The 21,916-nt window shown below is 43.6% G+C and overlaps 1 protein-coding gene across 1 annotated transcript; it reads left to right on the top strand.

Annotated features, from left to right (window-relative positions):
• The first annotated feature begins 233 nt into the window (after nt 1–233).
• LOC143718421 (uncharacterized) lies at nt 234–19,453 on the top strand. The gene is made up of 4 exons (XM_077209484.1): nt 234–692; nt 814–1,096; nt 1,192–1,833; nt 19,145–19,453. The coding sequence occupies exons 1-4, from the start codon at nt 277–279 to the stop codon at nt 19,451–19,453; spliced, it is 1,650 nt and encodes a 549-aa protein (XP_077065599.1). The 5' UTR covers nt 234–276.
• Nucleotides 19,454–21,916: the final 2,463 nt, after the last annotated feature.

The following is a 21,916-nucleotide window of genomic DNA, read 5'->3' as shown; positions in this document are numbered from 1 at the left end:
GAGCATGAACCAATTAGACTACAATATCCATGGATGTAGCCTAATATTTTATATCATACTGTAATGCTTCATCAGACACTGTGTCTATGGTCCCAAATACTGTACCACCTTTTCAGACTATTTAAAGTATTGACAGTACTGCACTGTAGAGATGCAGGCCCTTGGAATTGCTTGTCCAATTCTGCCAACTCGTTACTGATGATTGAGGGGACATTGTGGAATGAGTATATAAAGAGTTGATTGGGATCCAATTGCAAGAGCATAGTGATACGTAACATGGAGCCAGCAGGTGATCCAGGTCACAATGGAGGTCAAGCAGTGGTGGGAGGAAGACGAGGAAGACGAGGAAGACGTGTTGGTCAAAGGAATGGTAGGGGACAGGCAGCCCTTCTGAGAGGTGGTCGTGGGCCTCGTTTCAGAGGTGTGGGGGAACGTGGTAGAGGACAGGCACCCCTTCTGAGAGGTGGTCGTGGGCCTCGTTTGAGAGGTGTGGGGGAACGTGGTAGAGGACAAGGCCACGGACCAAGACAGCGGCAGCAACAGCATAGAGTGTCCAATGAAATTCGGGCAATAGTTGTAGACCATGTCATAAATCATGGCATGACAATGACTGAGGCGGCTACAATGATACAACCAAACCTGAGAAGGTCAACCGTGGCCTCAATAATCAGAACTTTCCGCAATGAGAACCGGTAAGTTATCAGCATGCACTAAACATTATGCTACTCTCAATTGTCAAATGACTGCATACCAATGTGTATCACAGAATAGGTGATGTGACCAAGTGTCTTCTTACTCTAATGTTCCCTGTAGAATTGTGACTAGGCCAAATAGTGGAGGCAGAGGCAAAATTCTAACTGACCAGCAAGAGCAGGCTGTGGTCGATTTGGTTCGGGCCAGAAATGATATTCGCCTTACAGAAATTCGCCAGCATATCTTGGACAATGAAGACATGTTCAACAATGTGGGATCCATAAGTTTGCCGACTATTGCACGCATACTGAAAAGGCACCAGGTATCTATAAAACAACTATACCATGTGCCTTTCGAAAGAAATGCAGACAGAGTGAAACAAATGAGGACTGAGTATGTTCAGGTAAGTTCAGTTTCAAGACGGCTGTTGTAAAAACATTCCCAAAAATTCTACATTGTACGGTAATCTCTAAATCTCTTTCCAAAATTTATTTGTAGAGGGTGATGGAGCTGGATGCTGATGACGACCATCACAAATTCATATATTTGGATGAGGCAGGTTTTAATCTGGCCAAGACAAGGAGGAGAGGTCGGAATTTCATTGGCCAGCGGGCAACCATCCAAGTACCTGGACAACGTGGGGCCAACATTACCATGTGTGCGGCTATATCAGAAGATGGTGTGGTGGGACGCAGACCTCATATTGGACCATATAATGCAGCTCTCCTTGTCACCTTTCTTGATGAGCTCGAACAGGTTTGTAGAGCTGAAGGTGTGACCTATGTCATTGTCTGGGACAATGTCAGGTTCCATCATGCTCATGTGGTGCAAGGATGGTTTCAGGCCCATGCACAATTTACCACCCTGTATTTACCCCCATACTCCCCCTTCCTTAACCCGATTGAGGAATTTTTCTCCGCATGGAGATGGAAGGTTCATGATAGGCAACCTCATGAACAAGTCACTCTTCTCCAGGCCATGGATGACGCCTGCAATGACATCACAGCAGACCAGTGTCAGGCCTGGATTCGCCATGCCCGAAGGTTTTTTCCAAGATGTTTGGCTAATGAAAACATCCATTGTGATGTAGATGAGAACCTGTGGCCAAATCCACAACACAGAGTTGATGACAATGTAGAAGTACAGTAATCACTGCTGTTTTATTTCTTACAGTGCAAGCAAGTTGAGGAACACTGCATTTGATGGTTTACAGTACTGTCTTTTCTTTTCTATTTCATTGCATTTGATGGTTTACAGTACTGTCTTTTCTTTTCTATTTCATAGCTAATTACTGTATTTTTGCTTTGATTAAAATAAACCAATGTTGTGATTGTACTGTAGTGTTTTGCATCAATATATTACAAACTTTGTTCAATGATTCCACTTTGTCTGTATTCTCTCTACTACTGCAGTACTTTACAGTAACAGAGGTATTTACTGTACATGTAGTACCATAATGAAACCTGTATCACCTATTTTGTTCTACAATAGTTAATGATTGTACGAACAATGACAGAGTTAAACTATCGGTTGCTTGTGTGTGGGTGATCTATAGTTGTGTTTCAATGGTATTTCACAGTAAATTTGTTTTTTGAACCAATGATTGTGCAAGTGCAAGATTTGTTTAAAGATGTGAATGCACAATGCAATGTTTTGAACATTAGACAACCTGTGTTACAAGTGATAACCGTTTTGAGTTTTGTGTCTAGAGTTTTGAAAAATGACATCAAGGTTCTGAAAATAGTAGCAAAGTGATTGTAAAAAACTGTAATTTTTGAGTACCCTACAACATCAAATACAATGGATAACTGTTTAAATGTTTATTACCAACTAGAAAATTGCCAAAAAAAAAAACCTGCACCATGGCCTTTAAGCTACAAGCTGCACCATTATACTATGATATACTATGATGAAAGCAGGGGGGGGGGGGGGGGGGGGGGGGGGGGGGGGGGGGGAATCACACATAGGTGCACATACAATGCTCCATTTTCGAGAATATTACGTTTTTGTTTTTAAAAAACTTACTTTGAAATGATAACCAGTTCCTCCTGCCTGCGCGCGGCTGGGATTTTGACGGTTGAGATTGGAAATGGGGGCCCCGCCTCTGCAATTCTCTCCTCCCTTGCGATTGGTTGTCAGATTGAACCAATCACAAACATTTCTGCCCTCAGGACAACTTTGAGTCAAGAAAATTCCCACGAGCCGTTTTGAAGTCCAAATCAATGCAGTTTCAAAGGTCTTTGAAGTGCTTCAATGGGCTGTGCACGATCGCAGCTGAGGAGGGGGGTCTTATCTAGCGAAACAATAGGTTATTTTCAAGAAGAAAAAAAAAAAAAAATATATATATATATATATATATATATATATACTTTTTTTTTTTTTTAATAACCTATCTTTCGCTAGATAAGCCCTTCCTCCTCAGCTGCCATCGGGCACAGCTGTTTCAAGCACTAATCCTTTAACTATCCCTTTAAAAGCTGTTTATAACTGTAAACTGCTGGTGTACTGGACATGCAATGTTCTTAAATGGTTTTAATAGGTAATTTATGAATAAAAAACATTTTTGACAAGAACATTGTTTGGATTGTCTTTTGATTTGCAGTTATTCTGAAGTTGCATTATACTATTATTACCTATAGATTTATATACTGTAATAACTACATATTATTTATAGTATCATTATTAGTAATATGCAATAAATATGCAATATTAATATTAATAAATGAAACACACCATAAACATACTGTATACACACCTTGTATTTTTAAGTTGAGGGCAGTTTTTCACCAATGCAAAGAAAATCTGGGCTGTAAAAGCATAGTAATTTAACAAATAATTTGAAACCTGCCTATTTCACAGCTTTATGCAAGACATCAAAAAATGCAGACACAGATGTGTCTTCTGCGATACATGCCCCTTCAAAAAATTAAGAGTCGTAGCAGAGGAAGGAACGAAACAGAACATTAATCCATACTGAATATTGAATATAAAAAAAATCCAGATCAATCTATACTGGAAGAAAAAAATATCACCTTCTGTTTCGGAGAAACCGGTACAGCTTCCTGTTGCCATCCACGGAGATTGCCAGCATGTCTGGGGTGCAATAGGAAAACTCCAGGAACCTGCGCAGCAGGGTGTCCCGGCACACTGGTCCTGACTGAAAGATGCATTATATTAATCGTTACTTTGGAGATGTCTGCATATGGTAAACAATTCTATAATATGGTGGACATATTTTGTTCCACCCACCACACTTTGTACGATGCTCCAGCAGCTTTGCAACAGCTTGTCCGGCGCGATGACTTTCAGTTCTCTTACAGTGCTGAAAAGGTTGAGGGAATACAACGTAGAAGAGTTGGTGGAAGCTGGCCAGTAACCACTGTTTACGAGCAAACTGCTGCTGGCACGTTTGGCATGCAAACAGTGGGTGGTGCATGTCATAACGCCCTTGGGTTATAAGAATAAAAAACCATGGACACTTGACCTTTTAGGAACAATCAGCTGGCACACTTTAAACATCCTGCCATAGTGGAAAAATATGGCATCACAAAGAGATAGATGTTCGGGCTTTTCGATTTTTAAAAAAACTTTACATACTCTAAATACATGTTAAAGACATGTTAAAGAATACATATTAATCCCCGCATTGCATTGTGGCTAAAGGGCTTAATGAGCCCCGCTCGGCCCGTGTTCTGTCTTACAGCATAGGCTTACTGTAATATTTCACCGGTAATAGGACCGAAATAATATTATTAAAATAAAGAAATGAATGAATAGAATGATAACATATTAATAAATGTTGATAGATGTAGCGTTATAGTTTTTTTTTTTAAATCAATAAACAGCAAAGCAATCCAGCTTCCCTGGCAAAAAGACTGAAATAATAACATTAAAAGAAATACATAGCCTATATAAACCGTGATATATCTTATCATGGTTTATATAGGCTATGTGTCACGATGAGGTGGAAGCAAGGAGGAAGCAGAATCCACATGCAGCACACTTTATTCAGTAAACTGAAAATTTACAAAGAATCAGACTAGGATCAGGGTGACCAACATCGACAGTAAAAACACAAGAACTCACAGACTGGACTAAAACACAGGGCTTAAATACAAGGCCAAACAGGCTAAACAAAATAACAAGGGGGCGTGGTTAATGAGAAACACCTGGGAAGACTAATAGACAAATTAGGGGACTCCTAAACAAGAAAAGACAGGGGAACACAGACTGACATCACAACATAGCCCCCCCTCTCTGGGCGGCTCCCGACGCCCAACAAAACCGGAAACAAGACAGTTCAGGAGGGTGGTGGAGCGGAGGTGGCCCCGGGGGAGGGATGGAGGGCCAAGTCCGCACAGGGAACGGGACCAGGGCCTTGCAATGGTGGGCCTGGGCCATGGAACGTGGGCGGACCTCTATAACAGAAGAGTTCATTTGCAAAAACAGATAACTCTGTTCATGTTCATTTTCATATAACATGTTTTTATTTTACTTGTAACTTGTAACAAACAACTTTTAAATGTCCCAATTGGGGGAGAAGTTGTGCAAATTTTTTAAAGATTTTAAAGAATTTAATTAAACTTTCATGTAATATATATTTGGATGCATTTGTGAGTTAATAAACATAACTGGTTGTGTACTGTCGTAGATTTTTCCCTAAACCTAACTACATACATGCAACCTAATTACCTTCGTAAATAAATTTATCTGGGGCGTCCAGTCAACACCCAAGCGTCTACAGTTGACACTTAATAAATAACTGGGACGTCTACCAGGGGCGTAGATCTTAGTAGGGACGCTAGGGACGTGTCCCAGTGACACTGATTTGTCCCTAGCAATAATTTCGATCAAAAATTTAAATATATTTATATATAACCACTGTTGCCGGGTATGTCTTGTAGGTATTTCTTATTTTATTTAAGCAGGAAACATCTCATTTAGATTAAAATCTATTACAAGAGTATTCTGAGAAAAATGCGCAAATCCTGGAACACAAACGGTTAATAGAGCTAGGTCCCGCCTGCTTAACACACATCGCTAAACTGATTGGCTTTGTGTTCCCTTTCGTTGTCACTCCGAGTTACGTCGGATGACGACGAATGGGGTTTCGCTTAGAACACCTATCGACTTCGAGTATTACAAAACGAGCCAATGGCAAAGAAATGCCATGGTTCTGCGGAATTTGCATAGCGTATCTCCGCCTTACCTCGTGGGTATAAAAGGAGGACGCCGGCAACATGCAGATATGTTTTCGCTTCGGAGCCAAGAGTATTTCTGCACTCCACAGTCATCTCTGACTTCGCTCTACGAGACGAGCTTCTCTCTCCGGTGTTGGTGTGACGGCGATCTGCAGCGAGCTCACAGTGCCTGCTGATCTGTGCAGTGATCTGCCAGTGTGTGTGTGTGTCTCCCTGTGTGCTTCAACATCGCAGAGTTTTTTTTTTCTCCTCTCATAAAAGAGCTCGCACGCGGCACGTCTTTTTATAGACGGCTCGCCCGTGCATTTCTGGTTGCAGCGGACTGGTATCGGACTCTGATGGGCACGAGCGCTGTCTAGTGTGTTTGGGCTTTGATCATGCTTGAACAGCGCTCGTGGGTGACTCATGTTCTCGCTGGGAACGTGATCATCGCGTCATATATAGGTCGAGACTCTGTGAACTCGCAAGAGTGAGAGTCCCCTCATCCACCCCCCGATCTTCGGCTGGTGGCCAGGGTGACCTGAGGGTTACGGTCTGGATCAAGGCGCCGACTATGTGTCCGCGACCCCAGCCCCCCTCTTCAATGACGGTGCCCGCTAGTGAACTGCTGATTCCCGCGAGTCTACCCTCTGGTGGCCCGCGTGTTTCAGTTGAAGCTACAGAGGAAGATGCCATGTCTGTTGCAGCATCACTAGGTGGGTTTGAGTCTTCTGGAAGTGAGGGCTCGTCACAGCTGCCACCTTCCGGTGTGCATACGGCTGTGCCTGAGTCTGATCCGGAGATGATGACCAAGCTTTCCTGGGACGATGGGTTTTGGGTAAGGCCGCCGACCCTCGTCCACGGCAAACCCCAATACCTCTCTTCCCGGACGTGCATGATGAGATCTCGAAGTCCAAGAAGATCCCCTTGTCTTCTCGGGACCGCTCGCTGATCTCATCCGCCTTTCCTCCCCTCGATGGGGCCGCTGCCCATGGGTACACTGGGGTCCCCCCGGCTGAACGCTCTGTTGCGATGCTATGTGTCCTCAGAGTGCTTCTTCTCGGCGCAATCCTAAGCACCCGCCCGTGGCCTGTAGTTTTTCGTCTACGCTTGTGGCGAGATCCTATAGCGCCACGGGACTGGCAGCCGCCTCACTGCATGCCATGGTCATTCTGCTGGTCCACCTGACCCAGATGCTCATGGACCTGCACGAGGGCGGGACTGACCCAGGGCTCTTCACCGAGCTGTGCGCCGCCACTGACCTTGCTCTCTGAGCGACGAAAGTGGCCGTACGCTCCCTGGGTCAGGTGATGCTCACCATTCTGTGGCTGAACCTGTCTGATGTGCTGGATGTCGCGCGGACCCGTCTGTCCGACATTCCCATATCCCAGGTCGGCCTCTTCGGCGGTGCGGTTGAGGGCTTGCCCAACAGCTCTCAGCCGCCCATGAGCAGACTGACATTGATTCTGTCCCGAAGGCCCCGCCGTCCGCTCAGATCCCTCGGTCTGCCCACTGCCAAAGGCGCCCTCCCGCGGCTCCCACCCCGCCCGTTCACGGGCCGGCTCTGGGGGCCGCGGGCGGACGCCACAGCTCTCTCCAGCCCCGCCCCCCGCTACACGCCGGGTTAAGCGGTGCTCTTGAGACGGGCTCCTCGGCGATGGAGCAGACTGAGGTTGATTCTGTCCTGACGGCCCCGCCGTCCGCTCAGATCCCTCGGTCTGCCCACCGCCGAGGGCGCCCCCCCGCGGCTCCCACCCCGCCCGTTCACCCGGGTCGGCTCTGGAGGCCGCAGTCGGACGCCACAGTCCTCTCCAGCCCTGCACCCCGCTACACGCCGGGTTAAGCGGCGCTCTTGAGATGGGCTCCTCAGAGATGGGACTCAGTTCTTTCCAGGAGTTGGTAGCAGGACCACTCCTTTCCCCGGGGGAGGGCCGGGGAAGAATCCTTATTCTCCAAAGAGCTGACTCTCCCGTCTCTGAACCGTCTCCCGTCTCCCGTCTCTGCCGCCAACAAGCCGTGCTCTCCTCGTCCCCCTCTGTCCCAGAGGTGGTTGACACGGTGTGCCGTCCACGGACCGCTTCGCCCCTGTCCCCCTCTGTCGCCAGACCCCTGGCAGAGCAGGCCCCCGCGGGACGACCAGCCTGGTCCTCCCCTGGCCCCCTCTGCCAGGGCGCGGTTGCTAACTGTGCCCCCACATCGGGCCGCTATGCCGTCCACGTCTGGGCCAGTTACTCCGCTTCGCTACCCCTCCGGGGGGACGCAATCGAGACTGTCCCTCCAGCCGAGATGAGGTCCGGCTTCTACAGCCCCTACTTCATTGTCCCCAAGAAAACCGGTGGGTTACGGCCAATCCTGGACTTGCGCGTGCTGAACCGCTCCCTTCACAGGATGCCGTTCAAGATGCTCAAACGCATTTTCGAATGCATACGGCCCAAGAATTGGTTTGCAGCGATCGACCTGAAGAACGCCTACTTTCATGTCTCCATTCTCCTTGACACAGACCGTTCCTTCGGTTTTCTTTCGAGGGGCAGGCATCCAGTACGCGGTTTTCCCTTTCGGGCTAGCCCTGTCTCCTCGCATCTTCACGAAGGTCGTCGAGGCTGCCCTTGTTCCCCTTCGGGAAAAAGGGGTTCGCATCCTGAGTTATATCGACAACTGGCTGATCATAGCTCACTCTCGAGTTCAGGTTTGCGAACACAGGGACCTAGTGCTACGGCACCTAGCTCGTCTGGACCTTCGGGTCAACTGGGAGAAGAGCAAACTTTGCCCCGTGCAGAGGATCTCTTTTCTCGGTATGGATATCGACACGGTCGCCATGTCCGAGCAGCTTACGAGCGAGAGCGCGCAGTCACTGCTGACTTGCCTGAGACAGTTCGAGGGCAAGAGTGCGGTTCCACTGAAACTTTTTCAGAGGCTCCTGGGGCATATGGCTTCTGCAGCCGCGGCAACGCCGCTCGGATTGCTTCATATGAGACCGCTTCAGCTTTGGCTTCGCGACCGAGTCCCCAGGTGGGCATGGCAACACGGCACCCTCTGAGTAACAGTTACTCCGACCTGCCGTCAGACCTTCACCCCGTGGTCGAACCTCAGTTTTCTACGGGCCGGAGTGCCCTGGAACGAGCTTCGCGGCATGTTGTTGTAACGACAGATGCCTCCTCCACGGGCTGGGGTGCCATGTGCAATGGACGTGCTGCCGCGGGCTCCTGGACAGGACCCCTTCGCCTCTGGCATGTCAATTGCCTCGAGTTGCTGGCCGTACGTCTTGCTTTGCGCCGCTTCCGGGCCGTGCTCAAGAACCAACACGTACTAGTCCGCTCAGACAATACCGCCACTGTAGCGTACATCAACCATCAAGGTGGTCTACGCTCCCGCCGTATGTCACAACTCGCTCGCCACCTCCCCATATGGAGTCAGAAGCATCTGAGGTCGCTTCATGCCATTTATATCCCGGAGCCCTGAACTGTGCAGCCTACGAGCTCTCACGGCTTCAGCCACTCCCTGGAGTATGGCGACTCCATCCCCAGTCGGTCCAGCTGATTTGGGACCAGTTCGGGGAAACACAGATAGATCTGTTTCCCTCCCACGACTCGACCCATTGCGCCCAGTTTTATTCCCTGACCGAGGGTACGCTCGGCATGGATGCTCTGGCGCACAGCTGGCCGCAGGGCCGCAAGTATGCGTTTCCCCCAGTGAGCCTTCTTGCGCAGACCTTGCGCAAGGTCAGGGAGGACGAGGAGCAGGTCATTCTGGTCGCGCCGTACTGGCCCGCCCGGACCTGGTTCTCCGAACTAGTACTCCTCGCGACAGCACCTCCCTGGCCGATCCCTCTGAGGAAGAACCTTCTTCCTCAGGGACGGGGCCACCTATGGCACCCTCGTCCCGATCTCTGGAACCTCCACGTGTGGCTCCTCGATGGGACGAGGCAGGTTTGAGTACCCTACCACCAGCGGTGGTGGCTACCATCACTTCCGCTAGGGCGTCGTCCACGTGACACGTCTATGCGTGAAGTGGAACCTCTTCGTCAGCTGGTGCTCTTATCACCGAGAAGACCCCCGGAGATGCTCGATCAGCGTTGTGCTTTCCTTCCTTCAACAGGGGCTGGAGCGAAGGCTGTCTCCCTCCACCCTGAAGGTCTACGTTGCTGCTATTGCCGCACACCATGACCTCATCGGAGGTAAGTCGGTGGGGAAGCACGACCTGGTTATCAGGTTCCTGAGAGGAGCGAGGAGACTAAATCCGCCTCGCCCTCCTCTCGTTCCCTCTTCGAACCTCTCAGTGGTTCTAACTGCCCTAAGAGTGCTCCATTTGAGCCCCTGCAATCAGTCGAGCTTAAAAACCTGTCTATGAAGACAGCGCTCCTGGTTCCACTGGCCTCCATCAAGAGGGTAGGGGACCTGCACGCATTCTCCGTTGACGAAGCGTGCCTGGAGTTCGGGCCGGCTTACTCTCACGTGATCCTGAGACCCCGGCCTGGATACGTGCCCAAGTTTCCTACCACTCCCTTCCGGGACCAGATGGTGAACCTGCAAGCGCTGCCCCTGGAGGAGGCAGACCCAGCCTTGCACTGCTCTGTCCAGTACGCGCAGTCCGCGCCTATGTAGACAGGACGCAGTGTTTCAGGACCTCAGACCAGCTCTTTGTCTGTTATGGTGGGAAGCTGAAGGGAAAGGCTCCTTCCAAGCAAAGGTTGTCTCACTGGATAGTGGACGCCATTGCCTTGGCATACCAGCAGCAAGGTCGACCATGCCCCCTTGGTGTGACTGCCCACTCCACCCGGAGTGTGGCGTCCTCTTGGGCTCTAGCGCATGGCCCCTCGCTAACAGACATCTGAAGAGCTGCAGGCTGGGCGACACCTAACACATTCGCCAGATTCTACAATCTACAATTCTACAAAAAGTGGGGCCAGTGTCCTCTCATGTACTCGCTTCAACCAGCTAGTACTGGATCCGCTCAGGTGTCTTCGCTTGCTCGCCATTTCCACACCACGGACTGGACACGTGCGATATTTCCTCAGGTGAGCTTCTCCGAAAGCACTGAGTTCCTGCAGCACTCCTGATGTCGGCGCCAGTGTCTATTGCCTGCGCGTAGGCTAGGTGCCTCCCGTGTGCATGGTCCCTCCTCTGAGCGACCCCCACATGTGTATTTCTACTGTAAGCCTCTCTGAGCATTTGTCTTTCCCTTGGCAAGCCACCTTGCCACCCCTGGGGTTGAAATATTCCACCTGCGGCTGGACACCCCAGTGTTCTCCATATGCATCCCTTTGGGTCATATGTGTATTTTCTAAGTCCCTCCCTCTGGGTTGGCAATAATTGCATATTTCCTCTAAACTATGGGATATGCTCCCCAGTGAACCTTGGTATTCCTGTGCTAGATAGGAGTCCTTTGTCCGTGCCAATCTCACGACAAGGATCTCAGATTTACGCAGGGCACTGGAAGACAGCCGAGAAGGTGGCGTGATTAGACTGGTAACCCCATTCGTCGTCATCCGGCGTAACTCGGAGTGACAACGAAAGGGAACGTCTCGGTTACGTATGTAACCCTCGTTCCCTGAGTAGGGAACGGAGACGTTACGTCTTCCTGCCACTTTCCGCTGTACCGCGGGGATCGCCTGAGCTCAGTCTTGGCTCCTCAGCGAAGAAACATATCTGCATGTTGCCGGCGTCCTCCTTTTATACCCACGAGGTAAGGCGGAGATACACTATGCAAATTCCGCAGACCCATGGCATTTCTTTGCCATTGGCTCGTTTTCTAATACTCGAAGTCGATAGGTGTTCTAAGCGAAACCCCATTCGTCGTCATCCGACGTAACGTCTCCGTTCCCTACTCAGGAAACGAGGGTTACATACGTAACCGAGACGTTTTCTTTCTAAGTTGTGAGAGGCTGGTTGTGCGAAGCGGCAAAGCTCATTCGAAGGAAACCTATGCGGTAAATTAGGGAGTAATCTACAGTTCTGTGCACAAAAATACGGGGAAAATCACGTCAAATAATGATTCGGGGACAGCTCAGTTTTTACAATAATGTATGACAATCGCGGGATAAGTGGCAAACAGTGTGTGTGTGTGTGTGTGTGTTTGTGTGCGTGCGCACAAAGAGCACTGAAACGTAGTAAAAACATCACTTAGTATGATTGTTAAGCCGGTTTAAAAAAAAAGGAAACAAAGAAAATACACATAAGGATAAGATTTCCGTATATTGCCATTTTTGTTGGGACAAAGACCATATGTCCCCACAAAGATGGCAATTTCCGAAATCCTTGTAGGGATTTTTTTTTAAACAGCTTATAAATCACACTAACTTAAGCGACGTTTTTGGAAAATGCAGAAAGTTATCTGTGATAGGGTAAGTGTAGGGGGATAGAATACACAGTTTGTACTGTATAAAAATCATTATGACTATGGAAGATCCACATTAAACATGAAAACACAAAATTGCTTGGTCTGTTGAAATGAGAGGTCTGTTTGATGAAGTTGAAACCCTTATCATCCCCGTCTCATCAGCTGCGGCTGAAATAATTTTCATTGCTCTTAGGACACTGAAAACATGGCTCAGAAAAATGGCACAAGTTGCTGTGTGTCATGTCCAACAGAATAAACTGGACAGTAATGATGTGAAACAAATATGCCAAAAGTTAATTTCTGTTAACGGGATAGTTTCCTTAAAAAACGAAACTTCTGTTATCATTAAGTTGTTTCAAAACAGTTTATTTCTTCTGCTGACCACAAAAGAAGTTATTTTGAAGAATGTTGGTAAGACAGTTGATGGGCCCCATTGACTTCCATAGTATTTTTTTTTTCTTACTATGGAAGTCAATAGGGTCCATCAAATGTCTGGTTACCAACATCTTTCAAAATATCTTCCTTTGTGTTCAGTAGAAGGAGGAAATTCATAAGGGTTTGAAAGAACTTGTGGGAGAGACAGAATTTTCATTTTTGGGTGAACTATTCCCTTAACTATCCCTTTAATGACAGATGCAGACATGTGTTTGGCTTCTTCAAAAAGCAAGGAACAAGACCATATTGCACTATTGCATTGCATTATGAACGGCGTAAAGTTAAGTCTCTGTTAAACTCCTTTCTTGTCTTTAATAGTTACCATAACATTACAGAATTCATTAACGTATTGTTAAGGTCAATATAGACTAAAAACCTTAATATTATCCTATTAATTTCCTGATTCGTCAGCTTCTGTGAATGTCCCCACCAATCTCAAAACCAAACCTACACCCTTGGCGTCTACTCATCGACACACAAGCGTCTCCAAATTCGACACTTAATAACTTTTATACTCTACCTCCTGCGTCTTCTGTCGACAACTGGCCGAGTTCCCTACCTCTAACTTACTTGCTTCCCTAAACTGAACTTCTGCACAGCAGTAATATCAGACAGACTTAATTACGGTCGGGAGAGTACTCGAGCAGTTCTCCCAAGAAGCTTTAAGCTAGGCCGGAGGATCTCAGACAAATTCCATTGAGAATCCCACCAGTAAACACGAATACAACAGTTTTTATAGAATGGGGTATGGCAAAATGACATGATACATTAGACAGATGTCTAGGTTTGAAAACTCGTGGTAGTTTCATTTCCCATACATGTTATTTATACACACACGCGCACACACTCAAAGTACCAAGTTTTCAACTAAAGGGGAAGCATACATTTTAAAGCAACACTTTTTTTTGCGTTTTTTGCTCTCAGGGTTCCCCTACAGTTGGGAAACAGTATTGTCTTCTACTACGGTCGTAAAATCTGTCGTGGTTACACCAGGGGATACACGTGTGCATTTGTGGACAAGCCTATACCGTCTTGAGTTCTCACGAGTTCTCATGTCTTGGGCAGACTGCCAGCGTTGCGTGTGAAATGTCTTCATCCCAGGTACATTGGCATATATTTCAGCATGCCATGTCATATGAATATAATTTCATGGGTTTTATTTTTTTCAAACGTCAAAAGATCGTGTAGCTCACGTTTACAAGCCAGCGTCATTATAGTAGCCTATTGTCTACTGTTTTACATAACGGATATGCTTATTCAATTCAATGTTTGTGTGGTAGGTAATAGCCATATATCGTCAATATTATAATATCAAGCAACCATAGATGAATCTGCAAATTTGATAATCGATTTGCATTATAGCCTGAGGCAAGACACTTTCACCAGAAAAATTATTGATTTCCATTACACGAGAGTAGATGTTAAAACTTCATGCTGATTTGTACTCGGCTTTCGCCAAGATAATCTTATGCTCTTCAACCCTTCCACTGCTTGTCGTCTAACTTCTCCCACTCGAACTGTGTCCTTTAGATCCCCATCGTACCATCTCCCTAGACTCTTCACTGGCTTCTGAGAAACTGTTGGTATTGCCTCACCATTAATGAAGAATGTTTTATCTACTACCTTGCCTTTAATTATGGAGATGCTCCTTGATTTAGAGGGCTTAAATTGCATTCGTGCCCATTCAATATTATCTGTTAACTTCCCCAATAACCGATTAGTGCAGGCTACCGTTGTAGTCATGGTTGTCATGTCATCCATGTATGCTCTGACATGCCATGTATACTTGATTCATGAAGATAAATCGAGGACCAGATAGATTCCGTAACATGGCCAGGCCATGTTATTCAGCCTTATACATTTCGCGCGGTAGTCAGCTCCCTGACTCTCTGATTTATTTATAAATGTATAAACACTTTTTCAGATGACTGACTGCTGCGCTTGTGACAGAGTGTATATTACTGAAAGAACGAGCATAGAGAGAGAGAGCCGGTCGCGCGCGTCCACACTCTCACCGTCTTCGAACTGTCTTGCTCTCCCTCCAATAGTGATCCTCGTCTGGTATTTTAATTTGTCACTCTCCCTTTTTCTTTTATTAGTCTCCTCTGACAAAACCTTTGCCTTCTTCGTTTTAGTTGCTGCTTTGGCCATGATAATAACATACAGACGGGTATCAAACGCTAGTTGGGCACTCACGTCAGAATTTGAGGAAGTGGGGGAAGTGACGTATGCCGTAAAGCAGTCAAATTTTTAAGTTTTTTTTTGTGCTCGGGTTTCGGCCTACCCGAAACCCGAAGTTACATAGTGCCAGTAAAAGCGATACAGACACTGTCAGGCTATGGCAGACGTGTCATTCAACATATTGTAAGTCGATGTACCATCTCAAGGGTCTTGGAAATATATAATGAAGGTTGAAAAACTACATAGTGCTGCTTTAAATTCAAATGTTAGATGTTAAGTTTAGAGACGTGCTCAAAAAAAGCTGTGACGGAGAGCCAGAAAGCACACCCTGTTTATTTTCTTTATTTTACAAAAGCACAATGTTTTATTTCAATTGTAATTGGACACATAAAAAGCTAGACATTTAACAGTGAATTTTTTCATATTTGTTAAGTCTGTATGACCAAAAATGACAGATTATTTTAGGTCTATTTTGCTGCTATGTGAAAAAAATCGATCTAAACACGCGGTGCGTTTTCAGACCCCAGAGGGTTAAATAAGGTTAGATGTTAAAAACATGGTTCGTTTTGGCAAAAAACGCTGCACAACGAGAAGAGGTGACCGGACCCTGAGGAAGATTGTGGAGAAGGACCGATTCCAGACCTTGGGGGACCTGCTGAAGCAGTGGACTGAGTCTGGAGTAGAAACATCCAGAGCCACCGTGCACAGGCGTGTGCAGGAAATGGGCTACAGGTGCCGCATTCCCCAGGTCAAGCCACTTTTGAACCAGAAACAGCAGCAGAAGCGCCTGACCTGGGCTACAGAGAAGCAGCACTGGACTGTTGCTCAGTGGTCCAAAGTACTTCTTTCGGATGAAAGCAAATTTTGCATGTCATTCGGAAATCAAGGTGCCAGAGTCTGGAGGAAGACTGGGGAGAAAGAAATGCCAAAATGCCTGAAGTCCAGTGCTGCTTCTCTGTAGCCCAGGTCAGGCGCTTCTGCCGCTGTTTCTGGTTCAAAAGTGGCTTCTCCACAATCTTCCTCAGGGTCCGGTCACCTCTTCTCGTTGTGCAGCGTTTTTTACCACACTTTTACCTTCCCACAGACTTCCCATTGAGGTGCCTTGATACAGCACTCTGGGACAGCCTATTTGTTCAGAAATTTCTGTCTTACCCTCTTGCTTGAGGGTGTCAATGATGACAGGCTGGGAGTTTTTAAAAGCCTCAGGAATCTTTTGCAGGTGTTTAGAGTTAATTAGTTGATTCAGATGATTAGGTTAATAGCTCGTTTAGAGACCCTTTTCATGATATGCTAATTTTTTAAAATAGGAATTTTGGGTTTTCAAGAGCTGTATGCCAAAATCATCAGTATTAAAAGAATAAAAGACCTGAAATATTTCAGTTGGTGTGCAATGAATCTAAAATATATGAAAGTTTAATTTTTATCATTACATTATGGAAAATAATGAACTTTATCACAATATGCTAATTTTTTGAGAAGGACCTGTATACCTAAATAAAAAATGACTCCAGGAAAAGTAGAAAGTCCTCCATTTAAACATCACTTGAGTAAGAGTACAAAAGTATCCGATTTAAAACGTACTTAAGTACCGAAAGTAAAAAGTAAATATTCAAACTGTAAATATCAATAATTAAACCGATCAATTGTTTTGGGAGTGATATGCAATGTTTTAATTGAACAAATTATTAGATACTGCAATTAAGAATTTTGTTAGATTTGCAATCATAAGAGACAATGAAGCACCTTGCATCAATTCTAAACAATTTCATTAAGTTTAGTGACAGCATATTATGGTGCAATGACTGGTAGGCCATTCTTTGATACAAAATTTACAATTTCAATTCAATTATTGTGGTTTGATTCCGATCTTGATTCAATATAGATTCATTTTGATAAATATTTGGTACAGTAGATGCATGTTAATTTTTAAATTAAGAAAATCTCACCTAATTCTGTAAACATAGGCTACAGAGAGCCCTGTCAGCTGGTATTATTACATTTAAAAAATACATGTGATTTTTATTATAATAACAACTTTATAATATTTTAAGGATATAAGTAAAAATATAATAAATATATAGTGGACATTTAACAAAATACTAATTTATATTAATATTACATATATTATAAAATACAAATTTTTCTAGCCAACTAACATGCTATGGTCATTAAATGTTTTTTTTTTCCTGAGGTAAATGTAACGTTATGTGACATATTGTTCTCCAGCTGTTTTATTGACCTCTTTCCACGGTTGAAAAACACTGATTTATTGATATTATGTAGAAGGTATATACATTTCGGTAAGTTGTACTGTATATTTCAACATAGGCTACCTATTATTGTTCATTTGTGTTTATTTACAATTAACTAGTAGTAAAGAGATTAACGGCACCCCATAGAAGGCGCTAGCTATCTGTCACGTCACATTTAAAAGCTCGAAAGCGGTATTTATTGTTTAAATTTCATAACAAAATTGACAGAATCTGAGAGCTTAGAATTTGTTTCATATCAAAAGTAACCTAATCTGTCTTGTCTGTCGGTGTCAATGTCCTCTTTGGTTTGCGATTTTTCTCTGCGTGAGAAAATGGATGTGTGTCGTGAGAGCGTGTGGAAATTGTCAATTGCGTGAGTCTCACACTGAATGAGTGAGAGTTGGCAGCTCTGCAATAGACATGTTCCATAACATTAGCTGCATCAAACAGATGTGCAAGATACAAGGTAAGCGGGAATCTCGGGATCATTGCTTTACCTTCACCTGTTTCTGCGGTCATCTTCCACAATGGCGAACTGACTGCTATGTGAGCTTATGCTGGCAAAGAGCTTGCGCATTCTTTGTTTGCTTGCGCATTCTTTCTTTGCAAGTTTTTCATTGGTTTGGAAAGCCAGTGTAATAAATACTTGGAGCAGGCATGGGGGAAATGTAACAGAGTAAAAAGTAAACTTTGTCTTTAATATTGTAGTTGAGTAAGAGTAAAAGTAGATGTAAATAAAACATACTCAAGTAAAGTACAGATCCCCGAAAAAAATACTTAAGTAAAGTAACGAAGTATTTCTACTTCGTTACTTACCACCACTGGAAGCCAGTGCAAGAAGGCTAGAACCGGTGTAATGTTTTCATGCTTTTTTGTATTTGTGAGCAGCCTAGCCGCTGCATTTTGGACCATCTGAAGCCGTACGACCAGTGTCGAAGGAAGACCAAATAGAGAGAGTTACAATAGTCTAGCCAAGAGGTTATGAAGGCATGTATGACTTTTTGCAGATCACTGTATGACAAAACAGACTTGAGTTTGGAAATTATTCTTAATTGATAAAAGCTAGTCTTTACAACAGATGATATTTGTCTTTGCAGGTTAAGATTGAAGTCTAAAATAACACCCAGGTTACGTGCATGGGCTTTAACATTGGGGGCAAGGGGGCCAAGATTGGCAGGAATGGATTTTTTTTATTTTGAAGGGCCAAAGACAATAACTTCAGTTTTGTTATCATTTAACTGAAGGTTAAATATGATCATTTAACAGAGGATCCCTGCTTTCCACAAGCATGCGTCGTGGTGCTCTCGATCGCGTGTCATAGACTGATACGGAAGAGAAAAAACTGTTAAATAAAGTCATTATTTTGTATTTTTGGCACACAAAAAGTATTCTCTTCACTTCATAAAATTAAGGTTGAACCACTGTAGTCACATGGACTATTTTAATGATGTCTTTCCTACCTTTCTGGGCCTTCAAAGTGTTAATTAAATAGCTGTCAATGGAGCATCACATATATGTACTTATACTACCCTCAGTCCCACAAAGCAGTACACCAACAACTGAAACTGATAAAAAATAGCTTAAAAGTGGCTTTTTTGATTATTTACCCAAATTAATATAACATTTACTAAAAATAAAAATAATCTGAGCATTTTTAATCAAAACTCATCTCTCAAAAGACATTTAGAGTATTTGAAAGTGTCTTGCTCTGGGATGCTTCGATATTTATTCATTAACCACTTCCATCCCACAACAAATGGATCAATCATTACATGACCAAACACTGTTGTTATGCAAATGGACTGCCAGAACACATCAAAGTTTTCTGTTTTCAGTTAAAACGCTGTTGTGTAAGCAGAAGTGAATCAATCAAAACTAAGTTTAGATGGACAATAACTTTATTCTAGAGCTGCTGTAAAGCCAAAACAATCTCTTTTACTTTCATTTCTTTTAATATTACTTTAATATTGTTAAAAGCGCTATATAAATGAAAGGTGACTTGACTACTTATTTTGCTTTTTTGCTGTTTGTAGTCTAAATTCTGTATTTATATATTTGGTTTTCTAGCCCTCAGAGGATCCTGATACCTTCGTCCACCAGCGTGTGCTTTCTAGTCCTGTTTTGCTGGTTGGTGAGGGGAACTGCATGGTGGTTGTAGGTACAACTCCAGTTGTAACCTTTGAGAAAGATTTGCTCCACGAGGGGCTTCTCTACCTCCTGGCATATTACTATGCATTCCACCTGACCTATCCCAAGTGTATTGCCAGACTCTTGTCTGTGTTGCAAACACAAGTTCTGGTAGACGTCCTCCAGGAGCAGGATGCTACCCCCTCTTATAAAAAGGCCATTCGTGAATGGAAAATGTTTGTTGAATAAATACTGTTGCAAACCTGTATGGCTGAGGCAGTGATGGAGTGTTTGTTTGTTTTTATTTTTTGTTTTGTTCCCCATTATATTTGCACTTGATTTGTGCTATTATGAGCTTGAATCAATTGTATTTTATGCAATATATTCATTGAGTAATTGCTGTTTAAAGCTGTTTGAGGTTCTACAGTGTATGCAGCGTACAGACTGAGGCATATATTTTTTATGCAGAACAGTTACTGTTGATTTGCCATGCTGTTGTTGTTGGGTTTTTTTTCAAGCGTCAGTTGAATAGACTAGGAATCAGTTCATCCTTCTTTATATGCTCCATTTATTAAAGAGGATGTTCTTTAATAAATGCTCAGCAAAACTGAATTTGTAATTTGATTATTCATTTAAATGTATATATATTTGCACTATATTTCTTTATTGGGTTGTTTCAAGAATTTATCTATTTTCAGGTTTTGGATTATTTTCAAAAAAGTCTAAATAAGCTGAGTTTTAGGACAAATATTCTATTTTAATGTAATTTTCACTAAATGTATTTATTTTTTAATTAGTATAAACTGCATAGTTTTAAGCATTTTTGTCTAGTTTTAAGATTCAATTGCATTTATCAGTGATTAGATATCTATGCTAATTTCAAGAATTCTTATCAAGTCAGTTTTGCTTACCCCATTGGCAGATTTCTTTGCTTGATTTTAGTTCACTTTAACTAGATTCAAGTGAATCTCTATTGTTTCAAGAAAGGCATTTTTGCAGTCTTTTGCGAAAGCTACTACCATTATTACTGCTACTGATGGTAAAATTAATACTACTGCCTCCACTGATACAACTGCTTATGTTACTACTTTATTACTACTACATATTTTTATTTTCAATGTAAGTGTAGTTCATTGCACATATAAAAGAATACAATACACAAGAACAGTGAAGACAACATGCATACATAGTGATTTTATTGATATTAACGATCACACAATCGCACTTACTTCTACCTACCTAATGACCAACTTACTTACTTGAACGTAGTAATTTACTTACTTTTACTTACTAACTATACTTATTTACATACAGGCCAGCCCTGTTAATGAGTAAATCATTGGCTAATTTTGATTTTTTTCATTCAATTTTCAATCATCCCTTTAAAGGTGCAATGTGTAAAAATTTTGATTATCTATTAACAGAAATGCAATATGACATCCATAACTATGTTTTCAGTGGTGTATAAAGACCTTACTTAATAAACCGTAATGTTTTTATTACCTTAGAATGAGACATTTATATCTACATAGGCGCCGGCACCCCCTTCTATGAAGGTCGACATATTGTGACCTCATGTTTCTACCGTAGCCGAACGCGAACAAACAGCGTTACAGAGCGCGTTTCGTCACTACCTTTAAAGAGAAGCCGCAGAAAGCTAGAAGCTAGCCATAAACACCGTCAGTAGTGACTTTTCCCTTGTCAGTGGTGTAAAATATGTAGTTGGATTGTTTCATGTAACTTAATTCTTCTCCCTCGCTTTGTTATGGCTTTGCTATGTGGGGATAAATGTGCTGGTTACGTTCGTGAGACAGCTGATTAGTACTCTTTTCATTGACCGTAAAACAGTAACGTTACAGGAATCACCAACCCGTCGATCGCGGTCGACAAGTCGATCTTGGAAACATTTTAAGTCGATCGTGAAGAGTTTTCAAAATCAGAGAAAAAAAGCCTATTGTGTGTAGTAAATGGTGTCTAGGAGATGTGAGGCGCGCGTGCTGTTACAATCACATTTTTGCCGCGCGCACCTTTGGGCTCATGCGGACGCGTCGAGTTTAAACAATGCTTTACGCTTTAACCAGCTCAGCCACAGTAACAGCTCATATTTAGCCAGCTAAACTTTTACTACCATTAGAAAAAATATATATATTCCAAATAGTGGCATGTGGTTCTTCTCCCTCGCTGTATTGACATGTGGGGAGAAATGTGCTGGTTACGTTTGTGAGACAATCAGCTGATTACTATTATTATATAATATATATTAAGACCCTTGATCCTCACCTGACTATGGCTTTGTAAACTTTATCCATGATGTGGTTTATAATGGACTGTGGTACAGAAACAATGACAATGTTACACACTCTTAGCTTACTCTGACTATTCTCTGCTGCTGCTCGCAACCGAACCGCTAGATGTCGCTAAAAAATACACACTGCAAAATTATTCATAAATAATGCTATTTTTACAACAACAACAAAAAAACATGCCTACTTGCAGATAAATGAGGCCAACGATTAATCAGATGCAAATAGAAATATAAAACCATTTGAAAGAAACAAGTTGACAAAAATATTGAATCCAATATTGGGTGATAATATAGAATAACAAGTGATTCATAAGCTATTTTTTATAAGCCGGTCATTTCTGACCGGGAACACCACAAGTGTTACTCTGTGCCATTTTGTACAAAATAAATGTTTTTCAAAACAAACT

This window comes from Siphateles boraxobius, unplaced genomic scaffold, assembly GCF_051911475.1.
Source record: "Siphateles boraxobius isolate OS27281-9 unplaced genomic scaffold, OSU_SipBor_1 61, whole genome shotgun sequence".
Lineage (NCBI taxonomy): Eukaryota > Metazoa > Chordata > Actinopteri > Cypriniformes > Leuciscidae > Siphateles > Siphateles boraxobius.
Note: the sequence above shows the minus strand (reverse complement) of the source record. Positions and strands in the feature narration are given on the sequence as shown.

Coding starts and splice junctions, on each gene's coding strand:
- LOC143718421 (XM_077209484.1), top strand. CDS start 277: ATGGAGCCAGCAGGTGATCCAGGTCACAATGGAGGTCAAGCAGTGGTG. Junction 693..813: donor ACTTTCCGCAATGAGAACCG/GTAAGTTATCAG, acceptor TGTTCCCTGTAG/AATTGTGACTAGGCCAAATA. Junction 1,097..1,191: donor TGAGGACTGAGTATGTTCAG/GTAAGTTCAGTT, acceptor ATTTATTTGTAG/AGGGTGATGGAGCTGGATGC.